Below are 21177 nucleotides of genomic sequence, written 5' to 3'. Positions count from 1 at the left end.
GCTGACTTTACCTACCTTAATAAAATCAACCTTTCAGTGTAACAGCAAATGCACGTTCACTTTTCCTCTACACATACTCAACTCTCATTTTATGCTGTCATTTTTTTTTGTAGGGCACATCTATTCATTGTTATTTTATATGTAGCATCACATCATCATCTTCATCTTCATCATATTAACTCACTGTGTAGATGCTTTGGAAAAGTAAAAAAATGAGTGAAAATACTTAATTGTCTAAATTGCTAACTCACAACATACCTACATGAATGTAATTGTACATTTAAATAGATATTGTTTTTATTTGATTTTAAACATATTCTACAAATTTGCAATACCAGTAGTAAAAATGTGTTGTCTTCAGTTCAATAATCTTTATGAACTGACCTTAACAGCAATCATGATTAAAAATAAAACACAATGTTTTGCTTTGTTGCCAAGAATTTATATTTACTTAATGACAGCTTGTAATGGACTTAACAGCTTCTGTTGTGTTAGTGGTATTAAAAAGTGTCAGTGTGGATTTGCAAAGAAAAGTTAAGAATGTCTGCACAGTTGCTGGGGGTAAATCTTCCTTTCCAGTGTTAAACATTTAACAGCAGAAAACAGATTTTTAGGGAATGATGAACTGTACTCTTTTTTGGCACTGTTTCCAAAGTATTATTACAGAGTGATAATAACCTTTTAAACTTAACTGCATTAAATGGTGTTCTTGAGTCATAAGAATTATATTTATTATATGAACTGCTTATTGTTTATTCAGTTAAATTATCAGATTTTTTTTTTTTTTGGCAAAGCCGTTGAATGAACTCATGAGCATGCTGAACTCTTGAGTTAATGACACAAGTCCTCAGGAAACAGGATTAGTGTTGAATTCAAAAGAACAAGTCCCCACCTGTCCTGATTACATCAACAAAAGCCTAAGAGCTTGATTTGCTCAGTAGTTTCCTGAGCAGATGCCAAAGAGAATGGCAGGCAATATCAGGCCCTTCCTGTCCAGCACCACACACTGTGTAGAGTATTCTTGTTCCTGAGTCTTTGAGCTACATCAGTCATCATCGCTCCAAAATTACACATCTCAAGTATTGATAAAATTACTGCTGATCAACAATCTGCATTGTTGTTTTGTTTGTTGTTTGCTTGCCAACCTCTAATTAGGTGAAAACAGGATACCACAGGACAATGAAAAGAAAAAGAACATTAAATAAGTTAAAGAAAACCCATAACCGAGGTGTGTAAAGATTTCAACAACATTAGTATTAAATCTAACTATAATTAAAAAACTTGGAACTAACCGAAAATATTTGAACGTATGAAGAAATAAACATATTGTTCTACACTTTTTTTTGTGTTTCACAGAAACAACTTAACAATGGTGCACAGTGATGTGCTGTAGCTACCTCCAATACATTATACAGGGCAATGCTGCTCATGAAACAAAGATTAAGTTTATTATCATTATATGAAGCAGAGATAGACTAATTGGTAAACACTGCTTTACTGAGCTCCTATTTCTTTTATTATTTTCTGTTCCAATAATTAAAGAATTGTTAAATTATTGTTGAATAAAAGAATTGTCATATTTACCAGGAGCAATGGACAAGTATAAATGCCATTATGTGAGATACAATTTCAGGTGAATACAGAAAACATCTAAGACTGATTCTAATTATTAACCCTAATATCCCTTAAATAATTCACATAATTTTTTTTACTCATAAATATTACAGTAATACATTCATTTATTGTAGATTAGGACATTTTCTTGGAATATACAGTGCTGTAATGCTTAATGCCCCAGCCCACATCAACCAACACATTTTACTTCTGGTTGCTTATTTATGCCAATAGATTTTCTTGAATATTATTGCACTTTGTAAAATGGGAATTGAATGAAATAAAATGACAAGTGAACAAGTTTTGTGCATTGCTAGTAATCCCATTATGTCATCCACTTACTGTACGTGGAACAAAGGTATTAAAAGTATGCACTATGAACTATGATGATGTGCATTACCTGTTTCAATAACATGAGTGGTGATAAATCTTTCTGCAAAATAAAAATGAAAGAGAATGGTTAACATTTGGGAATGTGTAAATCTGTCTGTAGTAATAATCTTAATACCTTTGAATACAACCTGACAAGTTCTAGTTACAATAAGAGGTAATAATAATAATAATAATATAAATATAAATATATTTGTATTATTATAAATATAAATAATAATACAAATTCTAAGTGCAAGGAAACCTTGGATTACCAGCATAATTCATTCCAGAAGTGGGCTCATATTTCAAAACACTATTAAATCAAAGCAAACTTTCGCGTAAGAAAAAAGAAATACATAAAAATACAAAATATAAAGTAAAAATAAAACAAACTAACCTGCACTGTACCTTTACATCCAGACAAATAAGTGATTTCATTTATGCGCACATGTGTGTGTGTTTGTGTATGTGAGTGAAGCTAAAGTAAAAAAAGAGGAGAGGAGAAATCAGCCCCTCCCATCTCCCCCTTCTCATCTTACACAGTAAACCTTTCTCCTTTCTTATTTAGGTTTCTTACACACACAAACACACACACACACACACACACACACACACACATACACACACACGTTAACAGAAAGACTGTTTTATCAAAAAATTATCAAGAAATTATCATTGCTTATGACACTCGCGTGAGCGCATACTAACAGAATGACTGCTGTAAAGTAAAACAAACTAAATTAACCTGCACTTTACCTTTGAAAAGAATCGCAACAGAGCAGTGTTTCTGTATAGAGCAGAGAGAGAGAGTGTGTGTGTGTGTGTGTGTGTGAAGCTGAGAGGAGCAGGGGGTGGGGGATTGAGTTAAGACAAGAGTGTGTGTGTGAAGAGGCACAGTGACAAATTTTGCGCGCTTACACACATAATGACAGGCTGATGCAGAAAGACAGAAAATGGATCTTTATAGTTTCTAATGAGAGTTTCTTTTGGTTTACACGCGTGCACACACGTGTGTTATAAGTAACAGTACACATGCTTTGTACACATGCTTACAAACACAAAATAAAATATGTTTTACGCACACACACGTGGTCACAGTGTTATAGTAAACAGTACAGCAGTCATTCCGCATGCACAGATGTTCATTATACCAGTGAGAGACGCGAAATAAGACTGAGCAGGGGAGACGATGACCCACAATTCCACACCGCAAGAGAAAGAAAAAACACTGGCTCAGTTGTGATCATGTGACGCTAGGCGTCAAAACAAGAAGCACATGAATGATACATGATACTCGGTACTCGTAAACCAAGACTTACTCGTTTTTCAAGACAAAATGTTATAAAAAATCTTTGCTCGTCTTGCGGAAGACTCGCAAACCGCGTTACTCGCAATATGAGGTTCCACTGTATATGGCTAATTTATAGGAAGTATAGTTTGTGCATACATGGTTTGTGAATTGCAGTTTTGCAATGATAGATCAGACATGTGGTCATGCTAACATGAAAAACTCACTAATGAAGGTTTGTGGAATCTCCCTGTAGGTGTATCCATGAACAAACTAAAAGATAAACAGACAGACAATACAAATAAACATATGACAAATAAAAATTAATTAAATAAATAAATAAATGAACATATGGTATTATCTAATTCTATTATAACTAATGTTATAATATTATAACAAACAGTATAATAGAATACTCACAATAACTGCAAAGAGAATTAAACTATATTAGACTTGGCTGCTGAACAATTGTACCTTTATCTGTATGTATTTAATGAGCTTCCGCAGCACATGGAGCAGATCCTCACGGCCTACTGGTAGATCTGGCAAAAAAAAAAAAAAAAAAAAAACATTTGTTGCCTCAGTAAAGTTCAGTTTATTTCATTCCTTGCATTTGGCAGCCATTAAAAGTACAATTGCAAAATACATGACAGTTATTGGCAAACATACTGTACTTGGCAGTTAACAGCTGTAGATTTAATAAACTACATAAAAATCCCATAGCTGCCAACCATTGTTTCATGTTACAATATACACAAACACATTTATGCTGGACAAATGCTGATCTGGATAAGTATTTCAGTCTGGTGTATCTTGCGAAAAGTGTGCAAAAGTGTAAGGCCTGGTTGTACTTAATATAAAAAACAACAATGTCTTGCAGACGTTGGAGCATGGGAACACAAATTAAATCTATAATCTTACTGTATTTAAGATGGAAGGTGTATGCTATGTGGAAATACTGCCAATTTGTGTCACTGATCACCAAAACACTGCATATGCATCACTGAAAGTGCATACAGTGGTCATGTACAGTAAGGATCAGATCTGGACCTTGGAGCAATGAAAAAATGTGGCCTGGATTAATAAATCAGGTTTTTGTCTTACAACATGTGGCTGGCTTGGAGTGGTGACATTGCTTACCTGGGGAAAAGGCCACCAAGAAGGCAAGCCAGCTCTGGACAAAGTTTTTATTAGAAAACTTGTGTCATTGCATTCATGTGGATGTATTCTTTGTAACATAAAAAAATAATTCAAGGTGTTGACTTTGTGGGATGTGCTGGACTAACAAGCCCACCCCATGGAGAGCCAACCTCGCAACTTATAGGACTTAAAAAATCTGTTGTTACTATATTGGTGTCAGACACTATAACACCTTCAGAAGTCTTGTGGAGTCCATGCTTTGATGGGTCAGACCTGTTTTGGTGGGGGATCTACACAAGATCTATAAGTCAGGTGGCTTTAATGTTATGGCTGATCAGCTTAAATGTAAATGCATGTTTACTTACCTGCAGGATAGAGCAAGTTTTTCACAACGTGGACCACTCCGTTGGAGGCCATAAGGTCATTATCTTTCACGCTGATTGAGTTTACATTAATTGATTTATTGACCTACAAAAATAGAAATCCATTCTTTACATAATATATTATAATAACCTTTATACACTTACCAACCTTACACATTTCACACACTATAGGCAATTTAGAAACGCCATTTAACCTTATTTGCATGTCGACGAACTATTGGAGGAACCAGAGTACCTGGAAGAAACCCACCAAGCACTGGGAGAACATGCAAACTCCATACACACACGACCTAGACGAGAATCAACCCCAGACCCTGGAGGTGCAAGGTATCAGTACTAACACAAGAGATCCAAAAATAGAAAAAAAAGAGCCATGGTAAACTGCCACAAAGTTTGTTTTGTGAATGTTTTGTTTTGTAAATGTGGCAGTTTACCATGGCTCTTTTTTTTTTTGTTTGTTTGTTTTTTTGGATCTTTTGTGCTAGCCACAGTTCTGCCCAAAACAACCTCACTTATTATAATATCACTAATTTATTATTCAAACCATCTGTTTTTTTTAATACATCAATAACCTCAAAATAGTAACAATGGCTTACTTTTATTCCATTTGAAATTTGTGTATTGTATATAAAAGGCACAATGGCGCAGACATTCTATGTGGTGTACATGGAACACAGTATGATATGGGTTTCTTTGTGAGCCAGCATGGTTTTTCTTTTTCCTTAAAATTTAGGTAATGTAAATAGTGTAAAATCTTAAATATTGAAAAGTTCTAAAGGCTTTTGTTTATTTCACACATGCATTTAAAGCTCTCCCACAGAACTCCATTAATGTAATCTAAGTCTTATATACAATCATGTTTATAAGCGAAATACCCAGCGAAATACCCAGTCCGCACTACAACTTGGCACAGGTTTTACGCCGGATGCCCTTCCTGACACAACCCTCCCATTTTATCCGGGCTTGGGACCGGCACTGCATTCAGTGGCTGGGGTTTGGGCACTGGCTGGGACTGAGCCATAGTACCCCCTCTTATAAATCTATGTGATTTAGTTTAAAAACATAATAAATGTGTCATCTGATTGTAGTGGGTCTTAGTAGTAGGCAAATGCAACCTCAGACGTACAACAACATAAACCTTTCTTCATTGTGCCATTATTTATTTAACAAAAATGTCGCCAAAAAGAAAAAACTGACTTATGTTTCTCACATCATTGTGGAATAATTTTGGCCCATTTCTCTTTACAAAATTGCTTCAGTTAATTGAGGCTTTTAGGCTTTCACTATTTTAAGGTTCTGCCACAGCATTTCAATTGGGTTGAGGTATGGACTTCGACTCTGCCATGCCAAAACCTTGTTTTTTATTTTTTATTTTTTTTCAGCGATTCTGATGTTGATTCACTGGTGTGCTTTAGTCCTTTTGCATTACCTAATTTCTGCTAAGCTTTAGTTGTTAGACAAATGGCCACACCTTTGCCTTTAAAATACTCTGGTATACAGAGGAGTTCATGGTTAACTTATTGACTGTAAGGTGCACAGGTCCTTTGACTGTAATAACAAACCCAAATCATCACTCGTCGTCCGCTGTGCTTGACAGTCAGTAATGTGGCGTTTCTGCTAAAATGTGTTTTTTTTTTTTTTTTTAAACGTGATACTGGACATCAGGGCCAAACAACTCAATTTCTGTCTCATGTGTCCATACAAAATTTTCCAGAAGACTTGTGGTTTGTCCAGATGCAGTTTTGCGAACCTCAGTCATGCTTCCTGCCAACGCTTCCAAACATACTGTACTTGTTCAGTCTCAAATTTTGCTGTCAAGGATCTTAACATTTAACATGCTCTGTGAGGCCTGTAGTGTCTGAGATGATACTTTATCATTTTTTTTTTTGTATTTCTCTGAGCATTGTGTTGGTTTGACCTTGGGGTGAATGTGCTGGGACGTCCACTCCTGGAAAGACTGGCAACCGTCTTGAATGCTTTCCACTTGTAATTAATCTTTCTCACTGTAGAATGTTGAACTTCACATTATTTGGAAATGGTTTTATAACTCTTTCCATGTTGATGTGAAGCAACAGTTGCTTCTCTAAGACCTCTGCTTATGTCCTTTCCTCTTGGCATTGTGTTAACACACGCCTCATTTCTAAGCTTGCCTCAATGCTCTAGACCAGCAAACTGCCAAAATGCATTATTTTACAGATTTCTGCTGATCAGTTAATCAAGGGCTGGCTGATGTTTAGCACCAACCAGATGCAACGTAATCTCTTAAATACTGTAGAAGCAATAAGGGTCTACTAAATATTGCCAGTTTTTCTTTTTGGTTTTATTTTTGCATGGTGAAAATGGCATGCTTGTCTGAGGTTGTATTTGTCTAATACTAACACAAGCTATGATTTTTATTATGTTTTACATAAAAACACACAGAATTGATAGAGGTGGTACTAACTTTTGATGAACCTCTAAAATGTATCTGTTAATTTTCCACCTGAAATACAGCTCAGATCCTGCATTCTGTCATGCTTGATTTTCTTTCTGTTTCACACCTTTTTCAGGTGTGCCATTTCAGTGTTAGTAGTTAAGATGACCTGTAATGCTCCTTTTGGTGATGTGCATTGTCCTAGCCAATCAGAATGCAGAAACCAGTTACAGCTAGCAGGGGTTAATGGGGAATACCTAATTTTGTTTATAAGACAAATGCAAGAAAAAACTAATTTAAAGAAGAAAAAGGAGGACGTATGTTTTTTTTTCACATACACACAATACAGACCTATTTGACTATGAAATGATTAGAAGGTCAATTTTGCCCTTTAAATAACCTGGACCTTTATGTCAGCATTATGCCTGTCATATTACTAAGCCCTTTATCACAGCCTGTTATGTCTTTGATGGTTATTCTTTTTCTCTTTCCTTTTATAAGTCAGTGTCCACTGCATTTGGTAATATTTGTTATGATCAATAAAATATTTACAGAAAATAATATAGTAACTATTGCTCATGTTTTGGACACCTGTAGTTTCATTCTGCCAGCCTTTAAAATTAAAGACAATAAAATTTTACTTAATAAAGTAAAGTTATCTAAAGACTATTTTACTAACCTATTTATTAAGGCACTTTAACTGTATTGTTTAATGTGCCTTGTACAAATAAAGAATAGTAAAGAAAATAAATAAATAAATAATCAAATAGAATAAGTTATAGGGTATACCACAAAATTACAAACTGATTAGTAAATATATGCTGAGTAACAGCTCAAATTTGTCAATTTTCAGAAAGTTAAGTATGTCTTTCGAACCCTGATCAATAGGTAATAAGTCCAAATTCGTACAGATTCTATCTTAAAAATAAATAAATAAATAAATTCTTTCCAGTTGTGTTGAACTAATGGCACTTAGTTAATATCCTAGTTAACCCAGTGTAAGTATGTATCCAGTGATGTAAACTTTAAAGCACTTTTTGTAAGTCGCTCTGGATAAGAGCATCTGCCAAATACCTAAATGTAAATGTAAATCTAAAAAGTAGTTGCAGAAACTAGCAAAAAGCGTTCTGACCAACCAGTGGTTTGTATGAGATAAACCAGTAGTTGAATATATAATGTGGATATGTTTTGCAAAATTAAAATACAGTATAAATCCACGCACAGAAAGCAGTTGCAAATCGTTGCCCTGGATGGTTTTAAGCAGGTTGGTCACTCCAAGTTCCAGTCCTCCATTAATGAAGATGCTATTGCTGAAATGGTAGAGCAGAATTGTCCTCAACACGTTCATGTCACCTAAATCAAAGTGCAGAAAAATGTAAGTCATTTAGTTAAAAGAAATCTATCTGTCCTGTAATCGTTACTCTGACAATTTCAACATCTCTGTATAAAGAAAAAATTCATGTACTGGTGAGAAGTGACATGTCCTCTTCTGACATCCCCTTGAATGCATCATCAGTCGGAGCAAAAATTGTGTATGACCCCTCTTGCTTGAGCATCTCAGTCAGTTCTGCTCTCTCCATCAACTTCAGGAATATACTATAGCATTTTAGGGGGGGAAAAACAGCTTCATGTAATTGATCTGTTTTTTGGTGGTGGGGGTTGTAATCATTTTGCTAATAAATTGTTCCAGTATGGTGGAAAAGTGCTATTAGGTAACAGCAAAAGATGTTATGCACCTTTACACATATCACAGGAGTCTTCCTTATATTTCATGTAAATAAATATGCATCAATTTTAGGTTTTAGACCTGGTTTTATCTTAAGTTTTAGAATTATATAAACAATATCAACTGTTTAAAATACTTTGCCTTAGCTGAACCAGCAGCAGGCCTGCTACTTACACAGAGTCTTTTTTGTGATTTCTCCTTCAACACATATAACTCATGATACCATTTTCTAGATTATGTAATTATGTGATAATGATAATACTGGAAATAAACTGTTGTAACTGATGTAAACTTACGTGAAGCGTCCATCAGTCTTCAGCAGCTCAAACACAGTCTTCTCTGGCAATTGGATTAATGATCGCATCAAATGAAGTACCCCATTACTTCCCTCTTTACTGCCTCGGATCATGCAGGCATTCTCAATGCACACAGCCTAGCACACACAAAAGCAATGCATCAATCATACATGCTTAGGGCATAGCTAATTAAATGAGAGCTGAAGTTAAACAGCTGGATGATGAATATTGGCATAATCAATCATTTTCAACAAGGTAAAAAAAATAATAAGAGAAGAGAGGAAGGAAGAAAAGATGGAGGGAAGGCAACAGTTATATTGAGAGAGTTTAGTTAAATTAATTAGAATACATTGTATAGGATTTAAATGAATCAGTAAATCATCTTTTATGTTGTGTAATGAACAGAGCAAATAGATACTCGCATTCCTTTACGTTCTTCAAGACATATTCACATAGAGATACTAACTGTGCGGTAAACAAAGACTCTAAGCAGCTTCCCTCCCAGGGTCTCCAGCAGCTGACCATTGTAAAGTTCGTTTAGGGTGACCCTGAGCTTCAGGATGTGATTTTCAAGAATGATCTTTAGCAGATGCTGATCCAAAGACATTATTTCCCCTAAAACAAATACAGATCATCAAAACAATGTATTGATTAGTGCCGGTTATCATCGCTACTTGTTATGGACAGTTGTAATACAAAGGTCTGAATCAACTACCATACTATTGTTATTTTATATGTAGACTTTTAGAATAAAACAACATTTAGATTTTTTTCATTTGTATTTGAATGTATTTTAACGGTCCTTTCAAATGAATTGTGGGAGATTCTGTTTAACATGTTTTTCGTGTATAAAAATATAAACTCTAAAAAAAAAATAAAGCTTGTAAATTTTTGTTTAATTGGCAAAAACTACAAAAACGTGACTTGTAATGTTTTGGCTGAACAAAATCATTGTATTTTGCAAATATAAACTTTTTTTTATTTGTTACTTAAAATAAAAATAATTATGGCAGGGGTAAAAAAAAAAACATTTTAAACATTCCACAAAAAGCAGGTGAATAGGGTTGTGGCTCGCCACTGTGTGTCAGCTTCTTGAGGAAATTTTCAATCCATTCAAAAAGAAAATTTTTCAACACAATTATGCAAAGAATTCAAGACTTTTTAGCATGTAGAGTATAAATATTGTGAAAAGATTCAGGAATTCCAGAGAAATAGAGATCTAGGGACTGTAAAGGACACAGCATATCATTTAATTAATCAATTTTCATAGTTGTCAAATTATGTACAGTAAATGTAGATATGAGCCTGGATGAGGCCACTCCTACCAGGAATAAAATGTTCATATCATAGATATGAAGGTGATAAGTCGAAATAACTTTGTATTGATTGGTAGGGATTTTTCCCTCTAAAGGCACAAGTGGACAAAAATCATGCCAGAAAAATCTCTGGACATCATATAAATAAATGAGAAATTACTGGAGAATTCACAGCCTCTAGTATTTGTGCTGGTATTTGCATGGATAAAAAGCACTTACAATGAAGTAAATAAATAAAATTGAGCAATATCACTTAAGACAGCACATGATGTTGTGCTGAACATCAGCAGGGCTGTGATGTGTTCATAGGCAAAGGCAACAAGCATAACCCCAAGTGCGATAATGCTTTCATATAATAATTCTATAAACACCACTTATTATTACCAGATTAAGATTTGTTTGTTTATTAAAGCAGTTACTTTGCTCTGCCAGCACATATCCTTCCAAACCTGGTGGAACTAACTAACTGTGTCTGGTGGAGCTGGCGACCGACAGTTATAGACTGAAAGTCATAAGTGTAATTAACAGGGGTGAGAGTTCTGTACTATAGTTCTAAATTCTTACCAGTACCAGTAAATTCCCTAAATTTCTCATTATATTTCCACTTATTCCACTTAGAATATTAGTAACTTTAATTTCCCAGTTTCATGGAGAAAAGTGGAAAGCTAGTGTGCTAGGGTGTACAATCACTTGTTCCACACAACAAGTAGTGCTATTGATTAGGTCCCATAGAACAATTTGGGACTTGGGAATTTGGGATTTACCTTTGTGTTTTAAACCAGATACAGTAGCTTTTTAGTTCACCTTAGACATACTGTAAATGACCTAGAATGACCTACTGTGGATGCAATTATTAAGGAGCTTATTATTTTAACACCAGCTAATAAAACTGACCTAATATTACTTGTATAATTTTTAATGCATTTAAAAAAAATACATATAAATACGCTAGAAAAGGTTATGTTGGTAGTAGACTTTTAGACCTTTTTGATTTTAAATATATAATCTTAAAAAGCATGCTGTTTATTTCTGTGCCTCATGATATAGTAAACTCACTGGTGAAGACACTATCGAGCGGGGCGAGGAGTGTGTACTCATTCTCAGGCTTCATGGCTTCAGACAGGCCCATCTCAGACACCATGTCACCAAACATTCTCTGGGAATCACCAACCAGTTCCGTCACCTGCTTAGCTGGGAGGGGGGGGGACAACATTAATTCATCATCAGCATTCCATTAAACTGTATCTGCAGTATATCACATCATGTTTTAAACATTTTTTTATTTAGTTTGAATGTACTGAAATATATTTATATACAGATTTATATACAGTATATATGTAGTTATTATGGTCGGTTAATTTACACCTAGGAGAATGTATTGGTCTTTGATCTGAAACAAAATGTCCAACTCCTATGGGCTGCATAAACTAATAAAGGTGGTAGAAAAAAAGATGAAGTAAACAGCAAAAGAGACTAAAAGTACTTTTCATTCCTGTGATTATTAACTGATAAGAGTGTGTGCTTGTAATTTGATGTGGCTTGAACTGTTGCTGCAAATTAATAAGGTCCTCAATCTGTAGTCCCCTCAAAAGTTCCCGATGCAATAAAACAGCTTTTTTGTTTGTCTGAAAACATTTGGGTTTGAAATAAATGAATACATTTAACACAAAAGATCAGAATTTCAGCTTTTATTTGCTGATATTTATACCTAGATGTGTTAAACAACCACCTTTTAGTTGAAATCACCTATTTTAGGGGCTCAAAATATTGACTGACTGGTCAAAAATTTTTTTTTATATTTTATTAAACCTGTTAGAAATTACCTGGTCCTTTTTTTTATTATTTTATTTTTTTTACACGTATAGTGTATAAAGGATGATATAAGAAATGGAACACCAACCTGAGTCAGGAATGAGCACTTGATCAATGAGGTGAATAACTCCATTGCTGGTGACGATGTCTTTCTTCAACACCATTTTAATGCCATTGACTGTGAGGCTTTCACCATCACAGCCTATCTCGATTACACTCCCCTCCAGTGTCTCGTATGCAGTGCCAGCCATGATGGCTTCTGAGCACTGGACTGTGTTCAGAAGGTGATACTTTAAAAAGGCTAGAGAAAAAGAAAAAAAATCATAACATGTAAGGAAAGATTTTTAAAACAACAGCCTAGCTATTAAGCTTTCACCAAAAGCATTTTCTGTAAAAAAAAATTATAACTTTTTTAATAATCAAAACGATCTGGCAACTCTTTAAAAAAATGATGTGTACCCCTGGCCAATTCTTCGGTTGCCAACCAAACCCAGTTGAACTCAGTTCAAGAAAATATTCTGGGCACATAAGGGAACTTTTATTATTGCATTAACCTCAGACAACCTTATATTCACCAACTTCTTCAGCAAATAGTGCAAAAATCCTGCTGGCACTCTCATTTTACCATAGAGAAAGGATGCAAATGGAGAATGCATGCAAACTAAAAAGTTAAAATTACATTCGATTATTTGTCATTCATATGGAAGATAAGTTTTCAGGAAGCTCTGCAAAGTGCACAAAGCCCAGTGTAATCCTGTGAACACCCACAATATCCTTCCTGTACTGACGCTGTCTGGACATCGCCAGTAACTACTGCATGCACATTATCACTTTCCCAGGAACTCTGTCTGCTCTGCTAATTCTCACTGTCTGTTTATGTACTGTGTGTGCGTGTGTGTGTGCGTGTGTGTGTGTGTGTGTGTGTAGGTGGGTGGGGTTAAGGATGAGGGCAGCGGAAAGTCCTATCCAATATCTCTGTATATTTGCCTTTCTCTGTACAGTTGCCTACCTGCAGTAATTAACATCCCCAGTACATGCCTTCCCATAAAACAAACTTGATATATTACACAGAAAGTCACCATCTCATTGAGGTCTAGCACTGTGTTTTATTCCATTCCAAGATGCTGAAGTATGCAGATCTGATATCTTTCGATGACTAAGTGTCTAGTTGGTTTGGCCAGGAATTGGAGAAAGGCTTAAGTTCTAAAATAATGAATCCTTCTGCTGCATCAATTCCCTCACTACTCATTTCTGTCTCTTCAACTGGCAGGTGAACTTTTCATTATGGATTAACATTGAAACATTGATAAAAGTCCACATCAGCAATTGTAACAATGTAAAATCATTAAACTTATTTTATATTATGTCTCATTTATGAGTGGGTGGTAAAGCCCAGCCGCAACTAACCCTAACCCTATATTTGATGTACATACCTCTACAGTGATGGAGTGTCTAAAATCCACAGTGGTGTGGAAAGGAGGGAACCCTGATTCAATCCTAGACTGAATATCCAAAGTCGTCTATATCTTCTCATCTATATCTACTAGGTGTTAATGTCTGTATTTGCCAGCATGCTCAGGACTTACCTTGAATTACAGTCTTGTCATTTAGGATCCGATCAAGGACACCAGACTCTAACTTTTCAAAGGCTATATTGGTTGGAGCAAAGAGAGTATAGTGTCCAGATTTGCTAAGACTTTCTAATACGCTTGAGTCCACACTCATAGCGTCCTGCATAGACAACAAGATATAGTATTAGTACAACAGTATCTAATTAGTATTATTACAGACTAAGAAAACACAGTTATGAGAGTAAAAACTACCTTTATTTCTCTAAATAATCCCTTGCAAATCTAATGTCCTATTCTAGCATTTTACTAGTATTTATGTGGAAATTTTTCTCAGTTTGCCGGCGCTACAATATGACCAGACTACTTGGTTCACATTTGAAATGCTGGCCTCCCAGGAATTCCTTTAATGGTTCATACATGAGGACATCACTTGGAGTAAGTGATTTCCAATACGTCTGGAGTGTATTGAGGATTTGGCAATAACCCTCCGCCAAGTCCCTGCAAAGTGCAAGTGGTGCATTGGGCAGTATGAGGTTGTACATTGTCCTGCAAAACAGTATACCCTGTGATGGTCAAAGCAGGCTGTTTTTTTTTCCAACTAATTAAATTAGAGAGGCATTTAAGGAATTCATGGGAGGACTGAGTTTCAACAGTGACAATGACATGAGGCAGGCAGTCTGATTATGGCTCCGTGTCCAAGTACTAGTGAAATACTGAGAGAAGGGCATCTAGATTCTTGTTAGTTTACTTGTTGTTGACTTGGAGATTAACAGCAAGCTCATGACTTGGATCCTCAAACATTTCCCCCAATGGGAAACGGCTTGCTCTGTGCCACCACTGAATTTGGCTAATAACATGGGCCTTTACTTCTGGAGCCACAATAGTTGGTGTTGGCATGCGGTCTACTTACTGTAAAAGTACTCATCATGTACATGTGTTAAAGAAAAGATATCTAGAATCCAGCCAGCAGGTAAGCTGATTTCCCACACCCAACTTTTTCAACTTTTTCATTGATTTTCCCAGAATGTCACAGAACAAAACCATAATTATGAAAATGATTCAACCAGTTTTTAATGTGATTACGCTGCTGCTGAGTATACCTGCAGCTTTCCAGAAGACTGTGTTGCCATTCACATCCAGTGTCTCAAGAGGGGTTTATGGAAAATGAGATATTTTTTGTAAGTTTGAAATTAGGCTATAATCCTCATGCAATTGCTGAACAGGGCCGACGCCGTCTGGCGACGCCGTCATCACTAGGTTTCGGGAGGCGAAATTATATGAACAAGCCTTCGGGAAATTTCTTCCCTGCCGTGCTCAAGAGTCGGGACTGTTGGCCACCCAGTCCCGACCGGGTCTGACTCTCGCAAGGCGTGAAGCACAGAAGGAGTGTGTTATGAGCCGGGCACCCACTCGTAAGACTGGGGTGTGACGCGCCGCGCTTCGCAATCCGTCTTAAAGAAGTCAGACCTATGTAGGATCGTGGGGGGGGGGGGGGGGGGGGGGTTTGTCCCCCCGGGGAAGGGCGCATAGAATTCCTTTCAAGGATGAAGTGTTCTCCCTGTGACAATCGATCTGAAGGACGCATATTTTCACATGGAAATATTGCCACAACACAAAAAGTTCCTGCGGTTTCCTTTCGGGGGCAAGGCTTATCAATACCGGGTCCTTCAATTCGGTCTAGCTCTCTCACCTCTCTCTCACTCTCACATACTCAAAATGCATGGATGCAGTTCTAGCTCCTTTACAACTCCAGGGCATTCATATTTTGAATTACATAGACGACTGGCTGATTCCGGCTTAGTCTCAGGTGCTAGTGCTTCGACATCAGGATGTCGTCCTAGCTCATCTCTGTTCCTTAGGATTGAGACTTAATGCCACGAAAAGTGTGCTCTTGCCTGTTCAGAGGACACATATTTGGGTGTCACTTGATCGCAATGCGGACACAGCTCTCTCCTGCTCGTGTCCAATCCACTCTCAAGGAAATCACGCTAGACCAGAAAGTGACTGTTCTTCTCTTTCAGAGATCTTTAGGTCTCATGGCAGCTGCGTCAACGGTGATACCTTTGGGCCTTCTCCACATGAGAGCGTTTCAGTTGTGGCTAAGAGCTAGGGGATCTCACTCGAGGGCCAATCCCTAGAGGCAAATACAAGCTACGCACCAGAGGCTTCGTACCCTTTCTATGTGGTTCAGACCCCGGTTTCTGACTTTGGGTCCCACTCTATCTGCGTTTTGTCATCGCAAGACGCTAATGGCAGACGCCTTCCTCACAGCAGTTGAGAGGCTATCATGTCCTAGTGGGTGGACAATACTATGGTAGTCCCATACACAATCACCAGGGCGGACTGTGCTCGCGCCGCTTGAATAACCTAGCGCACCAGGTTCTGCTTGGGGCAAATGTACATTCCAGGGCATATGAAGGTGGGAGCAGACTTGCTGTCCAGACAGGCTGTGACACATGGGGAATGGAAACCCCATCCCAAAGTAACCAGTCAAATCTGGAAGTGATTTTATGCAGCAGAGATGGACCTCTTTGCCTTGCAAGAAACAGCACAATGTCCCCTCTGCTACTCTCTGACTCCTTCTGACTCCTCTGTCTAGATTCGATGGCCCATACGTGGCCCAGATTACGTCTCTAATATCCCTCCTTGATGGCTCACCTTCGGTGATTCCAGTAAAGAGGGATCTTTTGTCTCAGGCGCAGGGGACAATATTTCACCCCCGGCCCAAGCTCTGAAACCTTTACGCCACTAGAAAAACGTATGCCCTTAAATAGAGTGTATTTGAAAGTTGGTGCATGGCAAAGCATATAGACCCAGTCCAGTGCCAAATTTTTCAGTGCTAAAGTTACTGCAAGAAAGGTTGTCCTCGGGCTTATGCCCTAGTACCCTCAGAACGTGTGTAGCCGCCATTTCAGCTTGTCATGTTCTGACTGATGGGGTTTCTGTGAGAAAGGACCCTTTAGTTGCCCATTTATTATCTGGAGCTAAACGGTTGAAGCCGCCACTAGAGCGATGGTCCTCTCTCGGGACTTGTGCTCGAAGGTCTAATTGACACCCCTTTCGAACCACTAGAGTCAGCGCCTGTCAGCTTCTGACCCTTGGTTGGATGGTTTTTCTTATGGTTACTTCTTTGGAGAGATGCTATTGCCCTAGCCTACGAGGCGCATGGTCACACTTCGCCTCTAGGAATTACGGCTCATTCGACCAGGGGGATTGCCTCATCTATTGCGCTGGCAAGAGTCCCCTTGCAGCAAGTGTGTGATGTGGCAGGTTGGTCCTCTCCGCACACATTTGTTAGATTTTATAGTTTGGATGTTCATGCTACTCCGGGCTCACAGGTCTTCCAGTCAGCCTCCCAGAGCTAGGTCTGAGACCTCCTTGGCTATTGTGCGCACACACAACACTTCCCTGCGGGTCCAGACACTTGCAGTGCGGCAGCGTTGGTATTCTCGTTCCCATAGCATTTTCACGCAGCATCGAGTGTAGCTTTTGAAAGGGAACGTTTTGGGTTACGTTGCTGTAACCCTGTTCTCTGAAAAAGCAGGAACGAGATGCTGCGTGAAAATGCTATGGGATCATCTTTTTGTGATGCCGGTTGTGAAGCATGTGTGTGTCAAACGCTCCAAATTTTTGGCTTATATGACCTTGGTCAGGTGACATCATCTGATGAAGTGCACCTGCACGTTATAAATATGAGTGAACCGAAAACATTCTTCAGATCAATTTTGTCTGGAAGGACGTCCAGTCACGCAAGCAGTGCAGCATTGGAGTGGGGCATCTTGTTCCTGCTTCTTCGTGTTTTATTTTATTGCCAAGTATATTTAAGGTATGTCTACAGTACCTGCATTTGCAGCCTTTGTCCTAACTATGACTATGCTTTCTAGCTTAAAGCATTTCTTGAAATCTGTTCAACAATTTCAAACTTTTAAATTTCATGTTAAAGTTTAGATGGGAAATATCTACATGCTGGGAATTCTCTCTAAGTGTTAAATCCTGATCTTTAACACATTTTCATTACTTTACTAAACCTTTACTAAGAGATTGCATTAACAAGCATAAAGGGAGTTTTCTCAGGGAGTTTTTCCTTGCCACTGTCGCCGTCACCCTTGGCTTGCTCATCGGAGACATTTCATTCATCATTCATTCATTTCATTATTATCTAGACACATTTTTCTCACACATACACACTTCCAAATATTTTCTTTTCTTTTCTTTTCTTTTCTAAAAAAAAATAAAATAAAATTTTTTAATTTTTTGTGAAGCTGCTTTGAGACAATGACCATTGTTAAAAGCGCTATATAAATAAAATTGAATTGAATTGAATAAACCATACTGTATATATACACAAGCAGGGGGGAAAAAAAGTTTTTTCCATTGCTTGTGATTGTTGATCATACACCTACAATTTTATTCTTAATATTTTGGACTTCTATAAATTGCATAATTGAGGGATTTTCTTTATCTTAAAAAAATAATTTGTGAATGTTAAAAAACGTTTAGAAATGTTTACAACTGTCGCGTGATAGTGTAGACAATATTACATTCAATATGCTGAGTTCCTCATTGCTTTGAATGGCATCCCTGATGCTGTTTTCAGCTGCACTGATGACACGGTCAATTACATGTACTACTCCATTTGTGGACACCTGGTTGGCATGAATGATCCTGGCACAGTTAACTGTCACAACCTGCAGAACATAAAAACAGACAACTTTGACCAAACTTTTTTCAGTGCTTATGAGAATAAAACAATAATATTGTGCAGTGTGCATAAAACAAAGAGTATAGTAATATCAGACACATTCATAAAATGTGTATTATTGTATTAGGCTGTTGGGTTCCTATTGTATAAATCTGTTTATAAATAATGGATATTTAAACTGTATAATTTAAATATGGGTATTTTATATATGTCTATATTATATGGTTAAATATGGTTATAGATAAAAAAAGCTTTTCCCAAACAACAAATTATGCATATCTCTGAGATTTAAAGCATGTCTACTGAAAAATAAACATGAGTAAAGGGCTGATTTTATTTTTTATAACCAAAAAAAAAAGAAAAAAACACCTGTCAACAAAAATACTTACTCCATTAGAATAGTGGTTAATGTGCAGACCCTGCTTGTTGTACATCGACTGCAGGATCATGTCATTCTTCATGTCTTTAGTAAGGTAACGTTTGTTGACCATGTGGTAGCGCAAAGTGTTGTACAACTCTGTCTGGGCTTTGTTCACAAGAGCAGCTCTAACATTCTGCATAATATAAAAGAAATTAACAATATTATCAACAGTAACATTAACAGAGTTTAAATATAAAAAATAAGAAATAAAACTAATATATATATATATATATATATATATATATATATATATAGTTTTATTTCATTTATTTATTATATTATACATACAACATCCAATTGTTCCCAGGCATCATTACTAGGAGCAAACATGGTATAGGAACCAGCTCCATCAATCTCCTCTTTAATCTTGGAGAGGTCAGAATAACCATGTGCAATATCAAGTTTTAGCAGACCCAATGTGCCATAGATGGTGTCAATAGGGAGAGCTGGAAAACAAAGTAAAATGCAGATAAAATATTCAATTTAAGGCAACTTTATTCACTACACTAGACTTTTTGTAGAACAACAACTGCTACGATTGACTTAGGCTTTAGGTTGCAGAGACAAGACAAAGGATGTACCAAGACAGTGACAAGGCAAAGACCCAGCCATCGTCTTAATAAGAAGTTATGAGAGAGAGAGAGAGAGCGAGAGAGAGAGAGAGAGAGAAAAAGATGCCACCAGTTAAGCGTTTGCACAAATATTTTTAGTTTTCAGTGCACAGTTCAGTCACGAGGAGACAGCAGAGCTGTGTTAGTTTTTAGTTTTCTTTTCAGTTCCCCAATTATTAATTTTATCCAAATGGGAAGGTCTTCTAATGCATCTCATAAACACTCTCACACCTTTTAACAAATAAATTAAATCGTCATTTAAAAACTGCAGTTTGTATTTACTCGGGTTATCTTGGTGTAACGTTAAAATTTGTCTAATAATCTAAATCATTTAAGTGTGACAAATATGCCAAAATAAAAACAGGAAGAAGCTAATTTTTTGTTAATACTGTATTATCTGTCTACCATTTTCACTTTGGTACCACTTTGGTATTTGATGATAGCAACTTATGAGTGCATGACTGCTGGGGTAACTGCAATGCCACCAGCGTTACAAACGTCATGTTTTCTTGTTTTCAGCCAGCCATCTTGCCCAGCTGTTAGTTTTGTTTTACAGTGACAGAAATAAACAATGTGATTGTTTGTTTGTTTATTTATCATTATTATTATTATTATTATTATTGTTTGAAATGTTTTTAATGTTTCAGGAAATTTTTCAGGATTTGCAATGATATGCAGTCATTAATTAGCCATGTTTACATGGACATTATTTCTTCTATCTGATTGCAGAACAAGAAGAAGAAGACAACGAAGAAGAAGAATGTTTTCCAACTTTGAGATTAGGTCACACTTTTTCCTCTTTTTTAGCAAATCTTGGTTTCTGTGGTAGGTTTCATGGTTTTAAGTATTATGTCACTTAATATTACTCCCATGTGGGGCAAATGTGGGCGGAAAGAATTTATTAATTTCAACAGAAGATAAATATCTATTGAACGGATTATCAAATGTTTACACCACTCCTCTCATTACAATTCAGCCTTCTGTTCTGTATGAAGCATTTACATAATGCAATTTATTCTGATTGGGTTTTCATTCCATTGTAAGTGGAATATTGAGGTCCATGTTAAAGTGTTTACAAGAAAAACATATAGCAATTGTTTTGTGCTCCAGTTTGGGTATGCGTTTACAGTATGAGGGTTACTACAAGTAAGAATAATGTCTCTAAAAGTGGTTTCTGCTCTAATGACAGGTTTTGCTGCAATGTTTTTACACTGGGTTAATCTTACAGTGAATGAATAATAATATATTAAATTATAATAAAGAGTAGTATATAAAAGCAGCACTGAAATAATTACTGAAATTTTTACTTATCAGGCGATACCTACCTGCAGGGCAGCCTTTCCTCCCCTTCAGCTCCATATAACCAGGACAGCATTCATATAAGACATTCCTGCAAAATAAGTGGCATTAAGCATTAGTCCTACAGGCAAACATAACCCCGTTTCAATGGAACATGTTTTTTTCTCAGCTTTATTTGGTCTAGCTCATTTCTTGATTAGAATTTCATAAAAA

The 21177-nt window shown here is 36.7% G+C and overlaps 1 protein-coding gene across 1 annotated transcript in view; it reads right to left on the bottom strand.

The window, feature by feature from the left end:
• postna (periostin, osteoblast specific factor a) overlaps positions 1-21177 on the bottom strand; it is a 35306-nt gene that overhangs the window by 6475 nt on the left and 7654 nt on the right. Inside the window, exons 3-17 of the mRNA XM_053475938.1 lie at positions 20991-21055; positions 19343-19500; positions 19023-19187; positions 18473-18619; positions 13947-14091; positions 12449-12661; positions 11605-11739; positions 9699-9847; positions 9233-9369; positions 8676-8806; positions 8433-8563; positions 4780-4882; positions 3749-3816; positions 3502-3547; positions 2015-2047 (exon numbers count right to left, since the gene is read on the bottom strand). Coding sequence (XP_053331913.1) covers positions 2015-2047; positions 3502-3547; positions 3749-3816; positions 4780-4882; positions 8433-8563; positions 8676-8806; positions 9233-9369; positions 9699-9847; positions 11605-11739; positions 12449-12661; positions 13947-14091; positions 18473-18619; positions 19023-19187; positions 19343-19500; positions 20991-21055 — 1826 coding nt within the window. The remainder of the gene's footprint in view (positions 1-2014; positions 2048-3501; positions 3548-3748; positions 3817-4779; positions 4883-8432; positions 8564-8675; positions 8807-9232; positions 9370-9698; positions 9848-11604; positions 11740-12448; positions 12662-13946; positions 14092-18472; positions 18620-19022; positions 19188-19342; positions 19501-20990; positions 21056-21177) is intronic.

This window comes from Clarias gariepinus, chromosome 17, assembly GCF_024256425.1.
Source record: "Clarias gariepinus isolate MV-2021 ecotype Netherlands chromosome 17, CGAR_prim_01v2, whole genome shotgun sequence".
Taxonomy (NCBI): domain Eukaryota; kingdom Metazoa; phylum Chordata; class Actinopteri; order Siluriformes; family Clariidae; genus Clarias; species Clarias gariepinus.
This window is presented reverse-complemented; position numbering and strand designations above follow the sequence as displayed.